At 42.9% G+C, this 19,140-nt stretch overlaps 1 protein-coding gene across 14 annotated transcripts in view; it reads right to left on the reverse strand.

Annotated features, from left to right (window-relative positions):
- The window catches only part of SBNO2 (strawberry notch homolog 2), a 107,539-nt gene that overhangs the window by 79,403 nt on the left and 8,996 nt on the right, over positions 1-19,140 (reverse strand). For all 14 annotated transcript variants that reach the window (XM_027834231.3, XM_043535756.1, XM_027834232.3 and 11 more), the window contains 2 exons: positions 5,277-5,500; positions 2,940-3,022 (listed from right to left, as the gene is read on the reverse strand). In XM_027834231.3, the coding sequence (XP_027690032.2) occupies positions 2,940-3,022; positions 5,277-5,402 (209 nt within the window). In that variant the 5' untranslated portion in view covers positions 5,403-5,500. The remainder of the gene's footprint in view (positions 1-2,939; positions 3,023-5,276; positions 5,501-19,140) is intronic.

The following is a 19,140-nucleotide window of genomic DNA, read 5'->3' on the forward strand; positions in this document are numbered from 1 at the left end:
TACCTTGGCTTGTATTTCCTCGACTTTGCCATTTTAACTCTTTAAATGCAATGTTTCATTAACTTTTTTTTTTAACATTGCAGATTGTTTTTAAAGAAAAGTGTAAGGACACAACAGTTGCAATTAAATAAGTAAGTGAGCAGTGTGTAAGATGGAAATCTCAAAGTTTCTATTGCGCATGCCCATCACACACAGCACCAAAACAGGCGAACTTTAAAAATTTAGTAAATGCTCAGTGAGTTCATCTACATTTGGGGAAAAGAACTGCCTGAAAATGGCGTAATCACAAAAGTGTGGTCATTTTCTTCCTCTCCAGCAAAAAACATATTTCCCATATACATGCACCTTGCTAACCTGCTACAGAGTTTGCTCCAGATTTTCCCTTTTTTTTTTTTTTTTTTTTAAGTGTCTCCTTTGTGTGGAATAAAATAATGGAAAATTTCATTGAAAGGTGAATTTTTTGGTATCTTATGAGAATACTAAGATAGGAAGCTAAAACTGAAACCATTCTACACCCTTAACTTTAACATCCTCTTCCAAATAAACGCTATTATAGGCTCCCAATCCTAATAAGACTCAGGTACGTGTATTACTTTACATGTGATAAGAATCCTATTACATCACTGGGACTACTCTTGCATGTAAAGTTATGCATGTGCTTAAGTCTTGGCAGGATCAGGGCCATAACAATAACATCGCCAGCACGGTGGATGTGAATAGTGAGTACTAGCACTGAACAGGGAGAAAGTGAAGGATAAAAAGACAGCAAATGATCAAACAGAAGGGAAAAAACAATAGATAAATCGCATCTCAGTCTGTGGTTCAATACAGCAAAACAGAAATTCTGTTATAGCTCCCTTGAGGATACAGAAAATGTAATTTACAGGAATCATCTTAAAAAAAAAAAAGCACACCCTCTTCCAATTACGCAGACAGCCTGGCTAAGAGCAAAGAGGCTGAACTTATCCCACCACTCCTGCCCAAATTCCTGCTTTGAGGAGTAACTAACAAGGCTGAATAACTTCCACCACATGCACAACAGATTTTTGGTAACCATTTAGCAAAATCTGCTTTATAATTCAGTTCACCTCATGGTTGCTGGCTAATTTGTTTCCCACACTGAGGTGGGATGGGGATGGCAGACAAAAGAAGAAAGAAAAACAAGGGAGATAACACTAGTGTTATCCGAACAGAGTAGCTGGATTCTCGTGGCTGGCGACTAGGTTGGGAGTCACAGGGTATGTGATTTAAAACCCCCGGCCATGAGTCTCAGCGCCCAGGTCAACAGGCTTGGGCTCATGGGGCTCACTTTATGATGCTAAAAACAGCTGTGTAGACATTCAGGCTCGGGCTGGAGCCTGACCTCTGAAACCTGGGGGTTCGGGGCGTGGGGGAGGTTTCAAAGCCTGAGCTCCAGCCTGAGCCACAATGTTTACACTGCTGTTTTTAGCACCATAGTGCAAGCCCAAGTCTGTAGACCGGAGTTCTGAAACTCACTGAAGCAAGTTTTAAAATAAAGTGTAAATAAACCCACAGCCTAACACCAGAAAGGGAAGGCTCATTAGAAAGGATCTTTCTGTTTGCCTATCGAGACATTCAAATCCTTCAGATGGGGGACTGGGTTAAGTCCTCACACCCCTGAACTACGCCCAAGGGTCTATCCCAAAAGTTAACAACTTTACTCAACTTTGGGAGTCTGACTGCACTTTTCTTCCATTAGCCCTTCTCCGCCGCCCAAAACAACCCTCCCAAGGGAAACAAGGGACAGATGCAGCTCACCCTAGTCCCCATCTATGCCACTCCTTCCTTTCACTAGATGTGACAGAAAGCAACATGATGTCCCTGCACACCTTTTCCCAATACTCACTGGTCAGAGTCTCTCAGTCTAAGCTCTGACCCTTTTTGTGGTGGCATAATGCACTGCTGCTAACACTTCTCCCTGCTACTAGACCCCCATACTGAGAAAATCCCAAAGGTGCATCATAGCCGGTATCCTTCTTACCCGGGTGGATAAATGTGCATAGTTTTGTGACCAAGAGGGGAGTGGTATTCACAGGGGCTCAGACTGACTCTAGAGTAGACAGAGAACATTCAACACATCTTTATTCAAAGCACTTATCTTCAAGGTACTGAACAGGAGGTTTTCCAGTGAATCTATAAGGAAAAATATAAGGCAGAATTCTCCCATAGGAAGGGCAATTGTTTGTACGCAAAGTTTACTGAAAACATTACAGCTGTGCCTTTCACAGGCTGAAGCTATGCAGGGTGTATGCAGGTGGTGGGGATTTACTCGGGAGGAAGTTACAACTTCTCACATCAGCTCATACTTCTCACCACCGCACACCTTGCAGGATTAGTAATGAGGTTACTAGCAAAGCTTGTGATCTTGATATGCTCTGGTTTTCACAGTTAGTTATATGGCATGTGCATTCTGAATATAAATGTGCTAGCAACTTAAAATGAAAGCTTAATTCAGCAGGGTTGATACTACTAAGAATTATTAGCTTCCTACCATAGCTTTTAATATTGCTTCATCCACAAATGTGTCACTCTACCTTTCTCCGAGCAGAAATAACTTCCTTCTTCCCTGCACTGGCCATATAAAGCTACTTGCCTCTATGATATATTAGTATAGCCAGATTGTATTAATGGTGTATTTTATGAACTCCATTAGTGTAACAAATCTAGACTCTAACAAGGCCTTTACTCCCCTAAATCAGTTTAAAAGCTTACGCGAAGTCAAAGTTTCCCATGTCTTCACAAAGGCTGTTTCTTTTCTTTTCCAAGATGTAGCAGTTTGTGAAATGCCACAAGCACTCTGGGATGCCATTATTTCCCCATAAGTTAGTGAAACAAAAAGTAAACGAAGAAAGCACTGAAGAAACAGTTGAATCATCGGGTGTGCACATATGTAGGGGAATTATATAAACAGCACTTACTGGTTTTCACTTGGAAAAGATGGAGTTGAGAAAGGGACAGATGAATAGAAGGGATTCCACCAATCAGGAGCCAGCATCGAGTTCTGAAAGCACAACAATACCGAGAAAAATTCCAGCATCAGAAAACTGCAACTCTGCTAAATCACACTGGTAGCTCAGAATTCAAGCCTTGTCCTGTGACCCCTCCTCTCCCTGCATGCAACAAACAGTGATGGCTTTTAATCGTTCACAAGTGGTTAGTCTATGGCCACACACCACGTCTGACTTGCAAACCTGCTGCGTTCTTACTTATTCCAGGAAGAGCTTTGGGGTCATTATCCTCATAGGTTATTCTCCCCGCCTACCCAGTTAATCACAAACTTTGTAGAAATTGGACTCTGCCTTGGCTAACCTGGAGTGAGTCGGGGCAGGTTTATACCTAGACAGCTACATTTACTGCTCCCCAGCTGCTTTCAGTACCAATGGCAAGTTCTATTTCAGCGTGAGGCTCCAACATAAGCATGACGCTAACAGGATATTGTGTCATCTTTCAACTACTGACATTAATCTCCTTTGTCAATTGTTCACTGACCAAAGTGGCATTGACTTGTACAAGAAAACAAGGTAGTTGTTTTTTTAATTATTATTTCTATGTCCATATAAGGGCAAAACCCAGACCCAGAGTTGTAACTGTTTAGCTACAGAATTTACACCTGATCTGGAGAGAGAGGAAGTCAATGCAGGGACTCCAGGCTGCGTGAGAGAGAGAGAGAGAGAGAAAAAGAGGTGATTGGAGTGGCAGGCAAGGAACATGATTTTAGTTGCAGCATGTTGAATGGGCTGCAATTGGGAGAAATGAGTGAAAAAAATATGATCGTTTCTAGAGGTTTTCAAAGGCCAATAATTTCAAAAGTGACTAGTAATTCGAAGTGTCTCATTTTGGGGGCCTGACTTAAGTCATCTATAGAGTGTCTGATTTTGTGAGGGCAGGTGCTCTCTGAAAACATTAAGAGTTCACATCGGTTTAAAGCTGACCTCAAAATTGTTTACGCCCAACTTCCCCAGCTATGCAGCAGGTGCTGAATGCCTCCATGTAGCCAGACTAAGATGGGTACAAACTTCAGGAAAGCAGCAGCCATTAGTTATAATCAGAGACAAAAGAGTACTGGTGCCCAAGGGACACTCTGTTTAGATTGTAAAGCTATCTAGGGCAGGGACTTTTTTTTAAAAATCATGGGTTTGTACAGCAGGTCACAATAGGGACTAGTAGCGGGGCCCCACTCCTGAGGTAAGAGGAGCGAGAACAGCTGAGGGAAGCTGACTGAGTAGCTGACCACAGGTGTGGCCAGCTCAATCAGGGCTCAGCTGGCCCCGATAAGAGGACTGCGAGGGAGGAGCTGGTTCAGTGTCTCACTCCAGCCTTGGAGTGGGAAGGACCTAGCTGCCCGGGAGCACAGGGTACTTGAAGCAGAGCAGTGCTGGGGAAGGGCAAGAGGAGCTGGGGAGCTCCAGCCTGGCAACTCCTCAGGCTGAGGCCTTGTTAAAGGCTTAAGCAGGTACTGGGGCTGCAGAGGTGCAGCCTGGGGATAGGCAAAGGCAGCAGGTCCAACTCCCTTGCCAGTGATGAGTGGCCATTACAGTCTGCCCTACAGAAAGGGGGCTAGATGATGACTGGCAGTAGCCACTGAGGCAAGATGGGTATAGCGGGAGGGGGTTCCCTTGGAAGGGGAGATCCAGAGTGTGGGGGTACTGCTGGGGTCAGAACCCCAAGGTAAAGGGCACTGGGATCCGGGAGGGACACCGGTCAACAGGAGGTGCTCGGAGGGCTGGAAAAGAGCTAATTCCCAGACTAACCAGCAGGAGGTGCCGCACCAGTGAGTCTGCAACCTGGTACAGGACCCAATCCTGCTTGGAGACTGTAAATCCTAATAAAATACTATTCAGTCATGTAACAGTGTCAGAAAAGACACAGCTACAAGTGACACTTTCAAGGTCCAGCACTTTGATAGCCAGCAGGGGTAGAAACAAATGGAAAGCGGGTAATCCAGCTTCGATTCTTCATCTCTTGCCCTAGCAGGTTGCAATATAATGGACTTTAAAATTACGTCGTTTCAGTCACAATCTTGCTTTTCCTCCCAACTTCAAAGTCAACATGGATTGTGGCAGCTGCTGCCTCAAATGTCTAGCACTAAAAATAAATACCTTGTACCACTGGACAACAGCCTGGAAAGCCAATTTACCAAATAGAAACTGTAAACGTTTACTTTGTTTCCCAAGATTTCAACATTGCTGTGACCCCCCCTCTGGCAAAAGCTCCCAAATCCAATCATTTCCACGCTAACCTGACAGGACCCTCACCTCCATGGCAGGTACGCTGAGCTGGGTCTGGAGGTTCGGCATACTGTATAATGTACTGCCTGACTGCTGGTGTTCATGCTGTGGAAAGTTCTTCCCTCCGTCCATGGCAGGATGTGCTGAGGGCATCAGGCTGTCTCCTGCAGCATGAAGTTGTCAGGGCTGGTGGACTATTCTAAGGAGTGGTGGAAGGTTCTTTATCTGTGCTCTTCACCCTGCAGCATGGCCTAGGAGAGAAAAGAAATACCTATTGTCAGTTTGTAAAGTGAGAGGAAATGCAGCTAGCCCCATCTAATTAGGAGACCAGCACGTGGAGGTCAGGCTGCATAGGGTCCCCTACTCCACCATAAAGTCTAAGGCCTTGTCTTCACCAGGTGCAGAGCCGTCCCTAGGGTATGGCAAATCAGGGCAACTGCCCCAGGCCCTGCACTCTGGGGGGCCCCGTGCTTCCTGAGAAGGTGGGCAGGGAGGTGAGACAGAAGTCAGTGGGGGATAGGGGGGAGGGGAAGAAGGAGCCCCCCACCAACCTCCCTCTTCCCCCAGAGCCGCCTCCTGCCCACCAGCGGGCCCCGCCGACCAGCATCTCCCTCACCCTTCCAGCATCTACCACCGATCAGCTGTTTTGGGGCATCTGGACTCCGCGCTGGGTGGGGAGGAGCAAGGGCGCAGTGTGCTCAGGGGAGGGGGTGGAGTGGGGAAGAGGCAGGGTGGGGCCTTGAGGGAAGGGGTGGAGTGGGGGACGGAGCCTGGGCGGAGCCGGGGGGAACCACCCTCCAGCAGATAGAAACTCAGCGCCTATGTCCCAGGTCCCACGCCCCCTTAGGACAGCACTGACTACATCTGTTTTTAACCTGAAGTCGCTAACATGGTAACTAACATGAGGCAAAATCCCAGTAAAGACAAAGCAGTTTGTAGCTTTCACAAGTGTTAACAGATTGAGTTACTATGAGGGAGCCTAAGATTCACCTAGACCTGGGAACTCATCTTAAAATACTAACTGCCTTGTCTTCACTAAGATCGTAGTTGGTTACCACATTTTAGCTAACACAAGTTAAGAACACACCTTTTTTCCAAATGAAGATGCACCCTACAGGGCTCGCAATTTTCACTCAGAACAGCAGCAAAGCATTTGGAAAGTACTGTTACACCCCAAAGTCTATTTCACACACAGGAGGGTTTTAAAAAACTGAGATTCTGAACAGCTGAGAATCTAATCCAATTGTGAAATTTCTCTGATTTCGCAATACTTGCTCATCTTTGTATGGCACAAGAGGCAAGCGCTTGCTCTCCACTGATGGGCAATGTGGCAAACTCACATTCTTGGAAAGCAGCTAAAATGCAAGGCAGGGCCCTGGGTAAAGTCCACAAAGTCAATTTGGGACAGACCCAAACGATCAGTAATCAGAATACATATTAAAACCTGTGCATACCAGGCTCAATCCTTTCACAGTTGCAGGATACATGAGGTTAGTGGGTTACAAATTAGTGTAATGAATTATAAATCCTGTGCCCTTACTGAATCCATGATTTTTAGTGTCTAGCAAAGTTATGAATTTAAGTTCCCAGGCTACAACTAAAGGCACACGATATACAAGGAACTTCATAAAGACACTGCAAGGCCTTAAAAGTAAGGAGCCCTCTTTTCCTCCAAAGTCCAACCTAATTAAAAAAAACAGCTAATTTGGGTCCCAAGAGGATAAGGAAGAAAGCTGTTCTGAGGCTTGTAGGGCCTCTAGGTTTACTATGGCCTAGTCTACATTAGGATTTTACATCAGTCTAGCTACTGCTCTCAGGAGTGTGAAAAATCCACGTGGCAATACTGACCGAACCCCCTGGGATAGACAAGTGCTAGGAGGATGGAAGAATTTCACCACCTGTCGGGGAGGTGGATTACCTACATTGATAGGAGAATTCCTCCATTCAGCGTAGCTAGGGTCTACGCTTTGAGCAGGGGGTTGGACTAGATGACCTCCTGAGGTCCCTTCCAACCCTGAGATTCTATGAAGAGATGCAGCGGCGCCGCTGTAGGGTTGTCAGCGTAGACATACCCTGAGCTAGACCATTTCCCAGCTAGCGTAGGCTTGGTATCAATCAACGACCTTGTCTACGTTTGGCATTTCTCTTGTATTCATGGATGCGCTGCCTGCCACCAGTGTAGACTGGCCACTGGCATTTTAATAATCATGTTCTCTAGTCCTACACTTGTTTCCCTTGAGATGCTCCATCAGGTGAAAGAAAGAAACAAGGAGAAAGAGCCAAAAAAGGGGTTAAAAAGTAGACTATAAACATGTTTTATTGGATAACCTCATTTCCCATCCCTAAGTGTAGCTTCCCCTCTATTTCTCTTACTATGCCTATTACTGGAAGAGCCTGTTAATAAACCCACTCTGCTCCTCTCTTTTCACTACTCTGATAGTCACTCATCTTCAGCGACCCTCATTTAAATACATCTACTCTTTTGGGCCAAGTCAAATGACCTTTCACCACCTATCCAGCCGGGGCCTAGAGTACTCTCCCTGAAGTTAGCAGAAAAACTGATTTCCATGGCAACCGGACTATACCCCTCTTCTAGTAATTACCACAGTTGTAATTGACTGGCCAACCTGAGTCACACCAATGATTGTGTAAATCTGTTACCCTCATTTCCAGTATCTCAACCCAGTTCAATTTATCTCACTTTCTTTCTCGCTCAAATATTCACCTACTAAAAGCTATATGTGGTATTTTATTGTCACATATTATCTTGCTTCGGAAGAAGTGACAAGTGGAGATTTCCTTTCTGAGTATCCTACTGATGAGTAACAGCTATGCAGCACAGCGGCCAGAACCCCAAAATCACCAGAAAAAAGGCAAAGTACATACCTGAGATTTCTCCCCCCCTCCTAAATCAGTCCTATACAATGTCTGATGCAGAAAATATTGACCATGGGACTCAATTTCTTCTTAAACAGATTTACTCACTAAAACTGCATCATCCCATTTGTCACCAGTTAAGGACTACTAATGTGCCCATACCATGACCTCCAATTCAGTGACAGAAATTAATCCTGAACAGCTGGACAGAATCCAAATGATTTTCAGCACCTGTAAAGTAACTGGAAAGGACACTATCAACTACCTTTTTTGCTAGACTGTCCATTTGCTCTTGCAGGCTTAAAGGGGCACACTCAGGTCTAATTTGGCTTAATTCAGATACCAATAACGTTATGGTTAAAGCAAACATTTAGAAAAACCTAGGAGCAAGAGAGATTTCCACAATTTCTTTTTGATTTCAATATGACTTTTTTGCCCTTTCGTTTCCTCCCTCCCTTCCACGCCAACACCCAAAAACCACAACACATTATCCTGCAGCATTTGCTGCCTGAACATTGCAGCAGTGGGCTGGTGCACGAGAACTTGAGAAGTGAAACTAACTAGTGCATTTTCACTGTCCAAGCTGAGTAAAGCAGAAAAACTAAACAGCACAGAAAGTAAGAGAGTTCTTAAATGTTCAGTTTTGATCCTTTAAAGGTGTCATTTGTAACATGAGAAATTTTTTAAAATCCTTTCTGACTCAACTGCATCCCTTTAAAAATAAGTGACAAATTTCAGCTGGCAAATTTATTCCTGCATTTGTAACAGACAGTGAAGTGAACATGACTTCGTGTAGCATCCGTTGCAGGACACCTCTTGGAACAGGGCTCGTCAGTCAGCTGGGAGAGCAAAGTGTATTTTGAAACCTAGAGAAACTCAAGGGCTCACACTTGTATAATGTTAGTTCGAAGTTAAAAGTCAATAATCCATGCATTTAGGATATGAATGGCTCCACCATGATTTTATAGCAAACCTGTACCCCAAAATAGTTGTAATGACAATCTCATATTTGACTACAAGGACAGTTCTTTTCTCAACCCTATTTGTTAAAAAAGCCGAGACTGAAGAGTACTGGATGGCTAAAGGGCTTGATAATAGATTAGAAAAATGCATTTCCAGGTTATTCATTTAAATCCAGCCTAGACCAATAGTGATGAGAAGCTACCGTGCCCAGCTGAAATACAACAGACAGGAGTCCACAGCTTAACTCCATCCCCTCTGCCACTAGTACCACAATGGGCATAAACTGGCAGCCTCTTTGGCACACAGAGGTCTATGGATATGGAAAGTGAACTCTCCTAGAGATGGTTTCTCCAAGAAGCACTGCAACACAGCTGGGGAGCTTGCAAGGCTACTAGGGATGTAGTAGCTGTTCTGTGAGTAAAGAGTTGAGAGACCATCAGTATTAAGGGATGTCAGTCCAACTATCCTCTGCAAGCACTCAAATTCACACAAATATGTTCACTTACATTTACACTGCCCGATTGTTACCATAATCTTTGGTGGGGGGAAAAATAGAGAAAAAGTACTCCCCATGTTTTTAGTTTATTTTACATATCTGACAACTCTTGGGAAACCGATTACACAGCAGCAGGGGAGAGAAAAATATTTTAAAAGCTATGAAAACCTGGGGTTGTAAATCCACAAACATTAACTGAGGTAGGTGTAATAACTGAAATTACTTTTAGCTCATGTTTTTGAACCCAACTAGATTTCAAGTGAAAGGGGTCCCTTTAAATATATCACCCACACAAATATGTGGGAGTTTGAATTTGTAATAGGCCAATTATCAAACAGGCTGTGCTTCATCCCCCAATACAAACCTGCTGAAGCTCCAATTTCTATATTGAAATTCTATCACTAAGCATATAGTTATTTGTCCAGAAAACAAAATATTATTTTAACACATGCTTTGTGCCAAGACTTCATGGAATTTTCCAACACTTTATGAAAGAGCTACAATTTGATAGGCTACAAAGGAAAAATCATTGTTTTATTTTTTCAAAGTAATACTTAGATTATATGCTCTTTGGGCCAGAGATCATGTTTTCATTGTAAGTATGTACAGTTCCTAGCATGATGGGAACTCAAAACTTGATCAGGGCCTCTAGGCACTGCTGCAATACAGATAAGAAATAATGTATTTCTCTGTAAACACTGTTTTTCATTGCAATAATATTAGCAAGCTCTGCAAGGGATTCGTCCAGACATTGCACGTTTACTGTAACACACTTTTAATGACATTTCCTGCTGCTGATGGAATCTTAAGGCTTCTCTACACTTGAAATGCTGTAGCACTTCAGCGTAGACACTCACTACAGTGACGGAAGGGGTTCTCCCGTTTGCATAAACTAATCCGCCTCCCTGAGAGGAAGTAGCTAGGTCTATGGAAGACTTCTTCCGTCGACCTAGCACTATCTACACCAGGGGTTAGGTCAGTTTAAGTACATCTCAGGGGTGTAGATTTTTTTTTACATGCCAGAACGACATAGCTGGGTCGACTTAACTTTTGAGCGTAGAACTGGCCATACTGCAGGATCCTGAATTCCCTACTTAGGCAACCCCTCCCACTGGTTTCAGGACTGGGTCTGTCGGACATTTAATAAAACCACCTGCACACACACATAAAATGTTAAGTAGGACTTATCCCTGATCAGAGCGCCGCACAATACTGGCCAGCTTGATAACAAGAACCTCTGAAGACTTTGCTGCTGCTATTTCATGGATGTGCAAGTGCTATCCTATTCAAAGCCATTTCAGGATGGCTGCCAATATAATGTGCTAGTTCTGAATAGATCTACAAATACTTTTTAAAACAAGATCATGTTAACAAATTAAAAATAAAAAAAGTTACAGTTCTAAATGCAAGCATTGAGGGCATATGGTTAAATGCTCTCACATGACTGGGGCTCACAAACTGAAATAAATCATTTGCCAGAGGCTAAGCACTTTGTGGTTTAAAAGGTTTCCCTTTAAATACAGAGGCAGTCATACTGGGACTCAGATGGTTTATGCAACCTTATAAATCCATGTCAGGTAGAAGCTGCAGGCTCAGCAGGGTGTGGCCGTACAGTAGAACGCAAATTATGCTGAGTAAAACTGATCGGTTATGCTCAAAGCAACTGTAAGCTTAAACAAATTAAAGCAGAGCTTTTTCTGGGAAGGTTTAAACTGATTACAGAAATCTGATCTAACTTCAACAAGACAACTAATCAGGTTTTTGTCCATCCCCATTGTCTGACAAATTATAATAACTGTCAGAATTTATTCCCCATTTTAAATGTTTTTTACCCCAGTAAAATAAAAAAATATAATCTCCAAGAAATCAAGAAAAGGAGCACTTGTGGCACCTTAGAGACTAACAAATTGAAGTGAGCTGTAGCTCACGAAAGCTTATGCTCAAATAATCGGATAAGCTCATGCTCAAATAAATTTGTTAGTCTCTAAGGGGCCACAAGTACTCCTTTTCTTTTTGCGAATACAGACTAACACGGCTGCTACTCTGAAAAGTAATCAAGGTGCCTTTAGAAAAAGGACAAATTTCCTGAAAGAGCACAGCAAAACCTTGCCCCAAAACAGAGTTTAGATAGTGGCAAGGTAGCGTCAGCAACATAATGTCAACATGCTATCAACCACATTTAGTTCATTCAGATAATTAACTAATGGCTAGTAGAAGAAACACCTCTTTCCTAGGGTTAGGGAGTCACCTAAATCAGTTTCCACTTGCCTGCTTTTTCCAGAGTTTTACATGTGCAGAATTATTTCTTTTTATTACTCTATAAAATCCATACTCTGATTTTACAGTCATAAGTCCACAAGTGCAAATACCCCAAAACGTTTAGTTAGCATGCTGGGTACTAGCTAATGCCATTACGTGGACTTCAGACCCTTTGATCTATTAACCAATCTTCAGCAGCCCCAGAACATCTAAGGACTTCTTCCTCCCACCATACATCACATGCATTAGCTTATTTAAATGGAATTTGCAAGAGGGGGACAGAGAATATGCTGGCGTGAATTCATATCTGGAATGTTTTAGATGGTAACCCAAGATACATTTTGAAGAGATGCCCTAAGCCCCAGCTACTGATCATTAGTGGTCTTCAGTTCATTGGATCTTTTCTTTTTCGGTTTCAGGGTTGCCCTCTTGCTCCTTTTTACTCTACCTACTGTTCCTGACATGCTGCTGTGATATTACACTAATTACAAGTTACATCTAAAAAGAATACAGCAGCAGAGGGTTGAAGTTTAAATGCAAAGCAAAGGTGGTCGTTTGTCTGGGCTCTTTACTGACCTCCTTTATGCCCTGCAAAAATGACATCATAGTTGATTTAACTTTTTTGCCTGCTTTTATAAGTTCCTGACTTCCATCTTCTGGCTGGGAGATTTGGGCTGGAGGACATAGATGGTTTCATCCTAGGAGGGTGAAATCTGAGCTGCAATATCCCAGCCCCTAAATGAAATGTCAGAGATGAGACCTCCAGCTCAAATTTCGTTCTCCTGTGATGTCCCCATCCAGATGTTCCAAACATCACGATGTCCTCCAACCAGACAGACATGTCGCAACCTGATATTGTTAATATAAACAAGCAAAAGTGTGCGTGGGGGGTGATTTACATAAAACTCTGAGGTCCTCTATGATTGCCATTTACTGCTCTTACACAGTTTTTTCTTTACAGATCACCTTTCCTAGGCAAACAGGCAAGCTCAGCAGTTACTGGGCAGAGGTGGTGAGGTCTGCTGACCTACGGGTTAAAGTCAGAGACTGTTTTAGAGATATCGATATACTCTGGTGCCTTTACAATAGCACGTCTGTTCTCTTCACCAGAGGGTTTTTTTAAAGTTTGTAACAGCTTTTGATAGGAAATCAGAAGCCATGATTCCCGTAACAGCTGTAGCAAATGTACAGCTTCACTTATACATCTAACAAACAGTAACTTATGAAGGGTAAAATCAATATCAGAAATTCTCTCTGTCTGTTCTACATTATCTCATGTCTTGGCTCTTGGCAACATTACATTTCACTTGATGGGTTCTCTACAGCATAGAGTGCATTTCTCTAAAAATGTACTTAGCTCCCTAAGAAAACTCTTACACAACAGCCTGTACCCAATTAGCAAAATGAAGAAAAACAGCTTAGGAACTGTAAGACTTTTGAGCTCCAGAGATACTGAAATCCTCTCAGATACTAAACAATATTCTGCACTAAGATAGTGGACTTCTTCAGGAGGACCTCAGAGTGAGTAATAACTCCATTTTACAGAGGGGGAAACTCATGCACAGAAAGATAACTTGTACAAAGACACCCAGAAAGCCAGTGGTATGATTGGACATAGACCTCAAATATCCTGACTTCTAACCACTAGAAACCACTTCCTTATAAAGTCTTCCACACTAAAAGTAAATTAATCCCTTTGAAATCATCCACGTACCCAAAACAGATCAAAGGTAATGTGCACTGCTAGAGAAAATCTACCTTAACTCACAAGATCCACAATGGATAACACTTAATTATCTATACATGTAAGCTTTTTGTTGGTTCCGATAAATTCAAGCATGTACACACAATTCTAGATCAGCCTGAATTGATGCAAAACATCGTTGCAGTTGTATATTTACTTGTAAATTTGAGTACTGGAGAAAGCTGGCACACTGCAGTACTATGGTCCTTTGGTGGTCTCTGTTTTAGGTAAAAAGGATGTCACAAGAGAGGCAAAAAAGCCAGAAAGTTGAGACATGTAAGGGATCCACTTTTTCATCCTGACATCACACACTTTTTAGATTTGCTACCACAAAACCAACCGGCCTCCAGCGGAATGCAGTTTGTTTTCTGAACAGAGACTGTGGTTGCATAGCACAGTGGGCGCCTTAAAAAAACAAAACAAAACCATTTGCCACTCTGCCACAACTTCAGAACCATTAAATGTCTCCAGTTCTAAATAGAGGAAGATACAGCAGTTACATCAGGTGCCAGGGGTGGTGAATGCAAAGAGTTTTTAATACCTCACTGTACACTCACTTTGATATGGGCCAGTTGCTGGCTGGCTGGCATATTTAAATTCCCAGAAGGTTCTAAAGCCATTCACAGTGATACTCCATGAACCCTATGAATGAAGGTCAATATTGGTCATGAAAAACCAAGACGAGATGACAACCTCAGGGAGCTATTTCTGTTTCAGCAGCCTCCCAAAAGCACATGGAAAATACAAAAGTGAGAGCAAGTTTTGTAGAAGGCCACAGCTGTCTCACTGCCATGCACTGTGCTGCTGTTCCAGGCTTTACATTACCAAGGACAGTCGCAATGGAAGTCCACAACCCCCAAATCAAATGGTTCAGCAAGTTTACACTCAATCCATTCCTCCTTCTCCCTTGGCTCTCCTCCCAAACTGGCAGTAAATAACCCCCATTTTTTAGGCAAGTTAGAGCTTTTCATCTTAAGATCTTATAAGAGCCACTCAAAGCATTAAAGAGGAATTATTCCCTACAAGCATCTCGTCTGTCCTAGAAACATCAACCTCCAAGGCAAGCAGTGAACAGAGATAATTTAGAGTTGCAAGACTTTTGACCCTAACAATGGGAGCAGTTATCACACTTTTACTACATAAGCGGAAGTTTATTGATTTTCTAAGTTAGACATTGCTGGAAGTCACCTACAAAGACTCAACAGGCAAAGTTCTCTGCAACTAGAGTCATAGGTGGAAAACATATTCAAGGATCACTTTGTCCTACCAGACTTCAGGCATTTGGGGATTGTTCAACACTTACGACGACTTCTTTGGGAGAAAACTGTGCAGTAAAACAACAGTTCCAACTTCAAGAGTCATAAACTGCCCCATTCTCTCCTGAGAGCTAGAGAATATGAAATGCAGATATGGGGGGGAGGAAAGCAATGTCAATGGTAGAAGTTAAGTCATCTAACTCATCATGTACATCATGAAGTAGCAAACTCCTGCAACGGACGTGTACATCAGCGCCCAGCCTTTGTCGCATAATCTTAGCTGCCAGTTCCTTATCCTTGAAAAGTGCCAATAGAGTATCAACAAAAGGAAACAAAATTATCTAACTTCCACTCTAGTTTTCGCCAATGAAGTTTTAAAAATGGGACACTATTACTACTAAGCCTGCTACTTAGTTTGGACACTTATTTCAGGACATAAGCCAATTCCTTAGTTTTAGCGCTATCCTAATAATTAAGATTAGAGTACAATCATGCATTGATCATGTGCTTCATCGATTACCCAAAAGCATATGATACCATCTGACATGACCACCTTTTGAGGATACTGGCAGAGACAGATTTCCAAAGGATCTAAATATACTCAGCACAAGTCTCCACCACCACCAGACTAAGATACAAACAGTAGTAAGCAACACTGAGTGGTTTTCTACTGCACAGAGTCTTAGACAAGGGTATGTTTTTTGTCCCCAAGCCTCTTCAAGATATACACAGATTTTATTATGATATAAGCCTTAAAGGTTTTGACAAAATGGAAGGAGCTGGTATCTCCATTGGTGGACATCTTTTAACTGACCTCACACACGTTGATGACACCACGCTCTTTGCTACAATCTCTGATGCAATACGTCTATAACAAGGAACTGGGGAATAGAGACTATTCCTGAATGCAACAGAAACAAAGTGTGCGTACATTGACAAGACGAAGAAAAAGAGGATGCAAGAAGGCATCACAATTAACAGACAAGCTGTAGAGGCAGTAGATGAATTTAATTATCTAGGACAGGGGTCTCAAACTCCCAGCCTGCGGGCCATCGGCAGAACCTCCCCAATGTGGCCCATGGGGCTCCAGCAGTTTTGGGGCCGGGTCTCTCCCTTGGCCCCACCTGCCACCCCCAGGCGCTCCCCTACTCCAGGCAATTTACAATGGCCCGGGGCCCCGGCAGCGCAGTGGAGCTGTGTGGTGCCTGCCTGCTCGCTTCACGTGTCTGCCAGCCCCTCCCTGCAGCCACGGGGTGGGGCAGAGGTGTGCCTCTGCGCACTGCCCCTGCCCCAAGCGCCCCTGCAGCCAATGGGAAGCTGCAGGGGCAGTGCCTGGGGGCAGCAGCATGCAGAGGCGGCAGAGTTTTGGGGGCAGCAGAGTTTTGGGGGGCAGGTTCTGGGCAGCATGAGTGACATATTGGCCCACTGGGAGGATTTGAGGCCTGGCACTGGCTCTAAGTTAAATTGAGTTTGAGACCCCTGATCTAGGATCATACATATCGAACCAAGGAGGCTGTTCCAAAGAAATCGGAAGATTAGGGATGGCTCACTCAGCTATGGCCTCCGTTGAGAAAGTGTAGAAAAACAGCCACATCTCACAATGTACAGAGGTGCGACTAGTGAAAAGCTGAATTTTTTCCATAGCAATTTATGGATGCAAGTTCTCAGAAGTTAATACTGCTGACAAGAAGAAAATGTAAGCTTTTGAAACATGGGCTGGAGAGTACTCTTGAGTATCTCCTGGGTGGAGAAAAAGATGAATACCTATGTTATAAATATTACTGGAGAGAAGCAAACACTGATGTTGGAAATCAACAGACACAAACTTATATACTTGGGTCACATTAGGCACAGAGATGGAAACAACCTTGAGAAAGTTATTATGGAAAGCATGGTGGAGGGTAATTGTAGTAGGGGACAAGCAGCAAGGAGATGGATGGATGGTGTGAGGCTTATCACTGGAAGGTTAGCTGCTGAGTGCTCAAAGCTAGCAATGGCTCACAAAGGCTTCTGAAAATTCTGTCATCTCACTGATATTCAGGCATGAATACATGGATTTATGTAATCATTAGAATAGAGTTTAGCATCTTCCAGCCAAAGATCTCAAAGCACTTTCCAAACTGATTATGCCTCCAAACATAATTGTGAAGTCATTATGCTCACTCTACAGGTGGGTAAACAGACACAGAAGGAGACCTGGGCATCACCACAGAAAGCTCAGTGAAAAGCTTAGCGACCAATAGCGGTCAAAAAAAGCACACAGTGTTAGGATATATGAAGAATGTGATAGAAAATACTGAAAATATTGTGATATAAATCACTGATATAGCCACACTATTCAGGGTGAGTTCAGTTCTGGTCGCCCCATCTCAAAAAAGATATAGCTAATGAAAGCAAACACTTTATTTTACTAAAAGCGTAACATATGGAACTCATTGCCACAAAATGCAGTTGAGCAAAAGAGTTTAAGACACTTACAACACAACATCCAGAGTAATGTTAGACAGGATACATTTATAAGTGACAAACTCTCAGGCTTCAGGGCACAAGGCAGCTGCTGGAACTACTCCTATGGACGAACAGTTGAGCACAACCAGTAACCCCATGCTAAGCAGTAAGCAGGCACTTCTACATTTGCCAAGGCAGATGCAGAAGAGGAACGCCAGCAGAATAAAGTAAATGTTTATAAACACAGGAACAGTAATTTCCCTCTGTAAGGATCACGAAGAACTAATGAAGCGATCTTTCAACGTGATTTACAGCAGAGGCACTCAAGTGATGGATTACACACACTCATGAGAAAACCATTAGGCTCACTCCTTAATGGCTGGACATCCTATGCTTAATAATGAAACTGTTTTCCTACGCAGCAAGATAAAGCTATGAGCAGTCTAATTATATCAGGAATCATTCTGATTGAGATATATGAATAGTTTCAATATAAATAGACTTTCACTTAAACAGTTCATTATGATAGAGTTTCCCTACCCATTCCAGGCCCACAATGGGGCAGCTTTTGTATGCAGCTAAGGAATATGACTAGTTGGAAGTGAAGAACAGAGAGATTTAGATTTTCAAAAGTGGCTTAGGCTTTTTGGAGAGCAACAGCGATGTGTGTGGCAATCTAGTTTGAACTCACACTGACTGGCGACTGGAGAAACTCAATAAGCAGCTCCGTTATAATCAGGATCAATAACACCATGAGTAAGTGCCCATTTCATGGGCATATACCGTTAAGAAAGCTGTACAATACCAGTTGCATATTTCATCTTCTATAAATACAAGCATTTCCTCTATGCCATGCTGTTACAGAAAGCTGGCTAGGAAACCACAGGTATGCACAGTATACACAGTCAAACCCAACTTTGCCATTCTTGAATTACATGGGCCTGATAACAACAAAAAGCCCTTGGGAACTTGATCTAGTTCCTTTTCCTACCTGAAGATCTATCACAGTGATTATTCCCTTCCCATCTGTCCATCCACAGACACTGCATGCAAATGAAATCTGGAAGCTTGCTACACCCAGCCATCTCCCTGATTCCTTATGTCAACTGACAATATCTATCAGGCACATACAACTTGCAAGGACCACTGCCTTTGTTAGCAGGGGTGCTAAAAGTTAAACTAAACTCTCTTAATAAACACACACACACACACACGTACATATGTATGTAACCCGAGAAATAGGAACTAAGGAACTTTGGAAACTGAAAAAAGATTTTCACATCTCAACAGCCAAGCCAGATGCAAGTTCCCCTTTATGTTCAAACAATATACAGAGAGAAGTACTAATTCACACCAAGCAGCAATTTGTCGTGAGAGAGGAAGCTGGAAGTCACGACTCCTCAATTAATTTGCTCTGCTAATGACTTATTTTGTGACAATGGGCAAACCTTAATCTTTTCTGTTCCTCAGTATACCCATCTGTAAAATGAGTCTAGTAACCTCACAGGGGGTCTGAGAGGTCTCATCATAGTCTGAAAAACACTGAGATTTTCAGATGAGGGATGCTATTTGAATGTAAAGTTTAATATGATCAAAACTAGCAGGTGCTTGCCTCCTTAGCCCACAACTTTTATTTATATGGGAAGTGCCAAACAATTATTTTTAATTCTTTCCATTATTTGCAGTAATCTTTAAAAATTGAAAAAGTTTTTCCCCAACTGGTTTAGTCCCTTTTCATTTGGCACACTTAGTTTCTCCAAGAGCAAAACTCAGCGCGATTCTGCTTTGTTTATCTCCTTGTCTGAGGATCTGCATATCAGTCACACTTGGACAAGGGCTCCCCCAAAT

Source organism: Chelonia mydas, chromosome 25, assembly GCF_015237465.2.
Source record: "Chelonia mydas isolate rCheMyd1 chromosome 25, rCheMyd1.pri.v2, whole genome shotgun sequence".
Classification (NCBI taxonomy): Eukaryota; Metazoa; Chordata; order Testudines; family Cheloniidae; genus Chelonia; species Chelonia mydas.